Source organism: Primulina tabacum, chromosome 15 (genome assembly GCF_025594145.1).
Source record: "Primulina tabacum isolate GXHZ01 chromosome 15, ASM2559414v2, whole genome shotgun sequence".
In the NCBI taxonomy this organism is placed as follows: Eukaryota; Viridiplantae; Streptophyta; class Magnoliopsida; order Lamiales; family Gesneriaceae; genus Primulina; species Primulina tabacum.
The window spans coordinates 17,912,703-17,919,461 of NC_134564.1; the positions used below are offsets into that span (position 1 = coordinate 17,912,703).

Here is a 6,759-nt window from a genome sequence, read left to right on the forward strand (position 1 = left end):
GTTTATGGGTTAAATGTTAAATGAAGGTTGTTATTTATGCAATGATGGATTATATCTTGGATTTGATTTGTAGGAGCATCATCAAAGGATTGAGCTTACCATTCCTAACGTTGGTTGTAAGTAGACCTCATTATTGAATGCATCTCATGAACTACGTATATAATGTAATGATTTTAAATGATTAGCTCCTTTTAAATGATTCATAGGTATTATGTTTATATATCTATGTATTGATTGAAAAGGAAAGAAAATGGTTTCTATGTCATTGAAATGAAAAAGGAGCTTAATGTTTTTACATGCACACCATGTGTCTGATGAATGGTTTCAATGAATACTATTATGGCTTGATAGTTAAATGGTATAGTGGTGTTATCTTTGGTAATTCGAAACCCACATGACTGATGTTGATCAACTAATAACTTCTACATGACTAATTTAACTGAAAATTACATGTATACCAATGACTGATAACTATCATTGCCACTACAGATAAAAAAAATAAACGAATGCCATCTTTAATATGATTGTTATCTATAAAGTTTTATTGAATGATGACATATAAATTTAAAAGAAAGATTATGAATTCTCTGATTTTTGCTATCATATATGTATTTGTTAGTATGATGTCCACTTGCTGAGTCTTATAAACTCATTCAAATTATGTTTATGGGATGCAGGTCCTAAAGATTAGTTTTGGCGGAGTTGTCGCAGCAGATGGAAATTATATATGCCAAATTTAGGAGATGAATGCTCTTTGCTAGGTTGAAAGATTTTTGGACAGAAACAAGATATATTTTGTTATGGATGTATATGATATCTTTTAATAAAACTTTAATCATGTATGGAAGGATTGTATGAAATTTTAGATGGATACTAGTTCTTTTACTAAATGCTTATGGTTTATTTTATGTATTATCTTAATGGTTAAGTTGGATTGTTGGTTTAAAGAGCTTTGATTGTGGCAGGTTGAGGTGTTTAAATTATAGGTAAATTCTACCGAAAATTTTTAAAATGCATATTTTCGCAAATTTTAGTTAAGCTTCCGCATAAAAGTTTATATCTTCATTTTATTAAATCAAAGGTGTTACAACTTTATTTTATCTGAAGTTCCACAAAGTCTGGACGACGTAGATCAGTTGGAATATCAGATGTTTCTGTCCATTTCAAGATGGACCGTTCAAGCTTGGCAGCTGCTTTATCTTACCGGTTTGAATCAATGAGTCAAAGGTTACAACGGTTCGAAATTGGACCTATTGATCAAACATTTCAATCTTCTTCTGAACGGTCTCATTGACACGTTCGCTGATTAGGATAATGGCTGTATGGAATGAATTGGTTTTTGTTGGATTTTCGATCATGACTTGTTTGCCATTGTCTGTTAAGAGAATGATAGGAACTCCTGAGTAAGAGGAATCAATTTCTGTTTCAGTATTTTGAATTCCTTTGAGCATTGAGACAGAGATTGTGGGGATCAAGAGAGGAACCACTGATACAGAAAGATGTTTAATCAGCTTGATCTTCGTTGTTTTTGGTTTTTCGGACCGTTTCTTCTTGAAAACTTGAGAGACTGGAATGTCGTCCTTGGATTCATCACCGGAACTGGATTTTTTGATCAACTTCCTCTTGGTTTCTTTGGAAGTCGAAACCGTCTTCTTTTGCTTCCTTTGTTTCACAAATTCTACCCCAGTGTCTATTTTGATGGAGACTATTTCCTCATCATTTGGTCGATTCTTCTTGATAAAGTTTTCAACCGTTGGCCAATTGAACAACTTGGTCTTTCCAACTTCAGCCATATCTACCGGTTGAACCCCTGCATTAATCAGCATATGGCAGATTTGAACCGCAAACCCTTGAGATTGGTTTTCTTCCTTTATCATAGCTACCAATGTCTTGAATAGAACATCTGACCAGTTGATCTGCAGATTTGATGAAATGGTAACCATGACAAAAAATTTTTCCAAAGTTATTTTGTCATATCCACCAGCTTTGCCAGGAACTCCTTTTGCCACAATATCATCCAATAGCTTGAATTCGATCTTCAGATCGTGTTTCTGACATGTTGGAAAAGAAATCGGAGACTCGGTGATGGAAAAATTGCTTCTCCAAAGTTCAATATAGCCCTCTGGGAGTCTGGAGAAATCAGTAATTCAAGAAGCAGGTAGTTTGAACAATTCAGCAAACATCTTCTGGGTGAATTGAAGTTTTTTTCTTGAACAACGCATACAATTTCTTCGTTCTTCAAGTATGCAGAATCGAAGAATTCCTTCAATAGAGTCTCGGAGTATTTTTCACTGCAGCCTAGAAAGGAACGAAGCCCAGAAGATTCAAGCATACGAAACATGGCTTGCATCGGCTTGTTTGTCATAGCAAGTACTGATGCGAAGTTGACAACAACTGTATTGTGAGCAATTTAGGCAGCCAATTGTGTTTTGAAGAAGTTAAATCGAAATAAACACCTGTAAGAAGAGCATAGACACAATTTCGCAGAGAAAAAAATTTCGAATGTCAGTAGCAAGGTAAGGATGAGGACGATGTAAAATCTGAATATGGATTTTAAGTTCAAAGAGTCAAAAAATAGTCCACGTGGAGGGATTTTTCTTTAAAAATTTTGAAAAGTTTTAGACGGCATTAAAATGATTAATTTTAATTTCAAAGAGATAACTGTCACGTCAAGCAGGGCGTACGAAGAGTTTGAGTAATTTTTATGAAATGACGTGGAAATATCGTCCCCCCAAAATAAAATCTGAACCGGTTGGGTGATATGATTAGAGAGGAAGCGGTTGAAAAGCCCATTAATTTATCGACTAAACCAATATTCCCCCTAAACATGTGCATAAAATGTTTTATTGGGAGATGAACCGGCGGTAGTTTAACAGATGAGCTCTTCATATCCTTGTGTCAGTCATAATGATGGTGACTCTTCGTATGGTTCTTATCTATAAATACAACTAGAAGTGTTAGCTACACAATCACTCGAAACACAACACAGTTAAAGCAAGATGGATAAGGGAAACAGTTCAAGCCAGCCAGATCTAGCTGAGAAGTTAATGAAGTCCACAGTTGAGGCCCGGAAATCTTCTATGGAGGACAACGTCTTGAAGAAGACGTTGTCAACTTGGATGAAAGTCCAGGAACTCCAGTCCTCCCTTGGGGAAGACTTGTTGCTACCCCTAAAGGGGTGGCAATACTGAAGAAGTATCAAAGACGCCTCCATGTTGCTGATGCTTCAGACATCTTCTCTGAGGAAGGTGTCTACCTCCGAATGCTCTTAAAAGAGCAGAGGACCCTGAGACGGATTGCCGTTTCAGAAGACTTTATGCGCACCTCCATCGGAGGGCTGACCACCTGGTTGGCCTTCTAGAGGAGGGCGGTTAAGAAGTAAATAGAAGCTGTACGCTCCCGTCTTCATTAATAAAAGTATTTTTATGTTTTACTATTGTCTCTCTCTTTTTATTTCCTGCATTTCAAACAATAAAAACAAATCATAGCAAGATAAATCGATTAAACCAAGCGTATTTCAGAAGTATGAAAATTTAGCCTCTGGTAACGGTTTTGTGAATATATCAGCTGCTTGTTGATCCGTATGAACATATTCAAGCCGAATCTCTTTTTTCATGACATATTCTAGGATTAAATGGTGTTTCCTGTCAATGTATTTTGTCTGAGAGTGCATAACTGGATTATATGTGATTGCTATTGCATTGCTGTTGTCGCAGAAGATAGGAGATTCATTAGCTTGAATGCCATAATCTTTCAATTGCTGTTGTATCCACAACATTTGAGCACAGAAACTTCCAGCCGCAAGGTATTCCGCTTCAGTGGTTGATGTAGCGATGGACGTTTGTTTCTTGCTAAACCACGATATCAGTCTATCACCCAAAAACTGACATGAACCGCTTGTACTTTTCCTGTCAATCTTACAACCGACATAGTCTACGTCTGAATATCATATAAGATGAAAGCTGGAATCTTTTGGATGCCAAAGTCCCACATTAATAGTCCACTTAAGATATTTAAAAATACGTTTAACGGCAATAAAATGAGATTGCGTGGGATTTGCTTGAAATCGTGCGCATAAACAGACAACAAACATAATATCTGTTCGGATAGCGGTTAAATATAATATTGAACCAATTAATCCTCAGTACATCTTTGTGTCCACTGACATTCCCCCTTCATCTTTGTCCAATTTGATTGATGAGCTCATTGGTGTAGTAGCTTCAGAGCTTCCATTCCAAATTTTTTCCGCGTATCTTTTGTATATTTGGCTTGGTTAATGAAGATACCATTCTTTGGCAGCGTGACTTGCAGCCTCAGAAAGAAGTTTAGTTCTCCCATCATGCTCATTTCAAACTGTTCCTGCATTATATTAGAAAATCTCTCACACAGTTTAGGATTAATTAATCCGAATATAATGTCGTCCACATAAATTTGTACAAAAAGAGAATTACCATCTTTTGAGAATTTAAACAAAGTTTTATCAACCGTTCCAATTGAAAAGCCATACTCAAGCAAGAATTTAGTTAACGTGTCGTACCATGCTCTTGGGGCTTGTTTCAGTCCATACAATGCTTTATCTAATTTATAAACATAATCAGGGTGAATTTGATTGATAAAACCAGGTGGTTGTTCTACATATACTTCCTCGTTTAGCAGATCATTTAACAATGCAGATTTAACGTCCATTTGATATACTTTAAAATCTTTAAATGCTGCAAAAGCCAAGAATAATCTAATTGCTTCTAGCCTAACAGGAGCAAATGATTCGTCAAAGTCTATTCATTTCTCATGCCTATAGCCTTGAGCCACTAATCTATCCTTGTTTCTTATTATCGAACCGTTTTCATCCATTTTTTTTCTAAACACCCATCTGGTGCCAATAACGTGTACACTTTCAGGACGAGGAACTAGATGCAAGACTTTGCTTCTCTCAAACTTGTTGAGTTCTTCCTGCATAGCCTCTATCCAATTTGTATCTTGTAGTGCATCATCGATTTTCTTATGTTCTATCCGAGAAACAAAGGCTGCATGCATAAATTCATTCATCATTTGATTTCTAGTTCTAAGTGGGGCAATAGGGTTACCGATGACCAGCTCGAGTGGATGGTCCTTTTTCCACTTGAGATATGGTCCATATGGATTTGGCTCGGTTGGTTGAGTAATTTCATTTTCTTGTACTAATGTCTCTTCCTCCATTTGAATAATTTCTGGATCATTTGTCTGTTGAGTTTGTTCTTGAGCGGTTGGATCTTGCTCCAAGATATGTTCACCTGTATTTCTCAAATCTATATTGTCATCACTACTAGCTTCAAGATTAGTAGCATCAAGTTTATTTATCGAATCATGAATGCTGCTACTACTATTGTCATGACGTATGGATGATTCATCAAATACAATATGTATGGATTCTTCAACAGTGAGAGTTTTTTGATTATAAACTTGATATGCTTTGCTCACTACTGAGTATCCCAGGAAGACACCATTATTAGCTTTTACATCGAAGGCAGTTAGTTGTGTCTTGCCATTATTATGAATAAAACACTTACAACCGAAAATGCGGAAACATCCAACTTCTAGTTTTTTTCGGTCCAGATTTCATATGGAGTCTTTTCATTATTTTTATTGATCATAGACCGGTTTTGAGTATAACAGGCTGTATTGATGGCCTCCGCCCAAAATCGTTGTGAGATATTGGATTCTGCCAGTATTGTCCTAGCAGCTTCCTTCAATGTGCGGTTCCTTGTTTCAGCTAATCCATTCTGTTGAGGTGATCTTGCAGCTGAGAATTCATGTTTTATGCCATTATCTTCAAGATAGGATGACATGAATTGGTTCAGAAATTTAGTTCCTCTCTCACTCCTGATTCTGTCTTGTAATGCCTGAAAACCCGAACACACTAACGACATGCACGCATGAAAATTTATTTGAATTTATTTAAATGAGTGGGATAAGAGCATGTTTAAATATTGGCATGATTTAATGATTAGTTGATCGAATGTTATGAATGTGAACTTTATACAGTCGAATACGCGATGTACGGCAAACGGCGAGAGAACCGAGGATGATTTTGATAAGGTTTCTATTTTTAGAAACTTGGGACTTGGTAATCCAAATTAAGAAAGCGGCAAATTTATTTTTAGTAAGGGACAAACTTAATCGATAGCAAAATTTCGCGAGAAAATAAGAAGTTTCGGGTTTACGAAACTAGAAATGAGTGGCGCCAAATATTTTTAAATATTTTTGTGAATTTTTAGTGGGTTAAAAATGTATTTAATTAACACCTTAATGGGCCTAGTTTTTTGGTTGTTAATTAATTAATTATAGGACCCATTATGAATAATTAAGCCCAATTAACAATTTAATGGTTTATTTAAATAAAACCAACCCAACCCCTCCCCATAACTCACGTCTCTCACTCGAGCACACACAAACACACACTAGAGTCCTAGGGCTGGCCGAAACCTAGAGGAAGCAAGGGAAGGAGGAAAGTTTCGCGTCCCGTTCGTCTCTCGTCGCGCCGTCTCTCGTATCTTGTAAGAATAAAGGATCAAGGCATGTTTTATAACCCCTTTTCAAGCACCATTCAATCCATAATATTGCATGAATCTGATTTTTGTGTGAAAAACTTGTAAGAATTATGGTTTTAAATTTTCTACATGTGTGTCTCATGTTTCCATAAATGATTTTTGATGTTTATTGAATTGTTGAAGGAGGGATGCAAACCAAGGTATTCTAGGGCTGTTATAGATGTTTAAGAGG

The 6,759-nt window shown here is 36.2% G+C and overlaps 1 protein-coding gene across 1 annotated transcript; it reads right to left on the minus strand.

Moving 5' to 3' along the window:
- Positions 1-4,779: 4,779 nt before the first annotated feature.
- LOC142525925 (uncharacterized) lies at positions 4,780-5,906 on the minus strand. The gene is made up of 2 exons (XM_075630208.1): positions 5,651-5,906; positions 4,780-5,489 (listed from the first exon to the last, which is right to left on the minus strand). The coding sequence occupies exons 1-2, from the start codon at positions 5,904-5,906 to the stop codon at positions 4,780-4,782; spliced, it is 966 nt and encodes a 321-aa protein (XP_075486323.1).
- Positions 5,907-6,759: the final 853 nt, after the last annotated feature.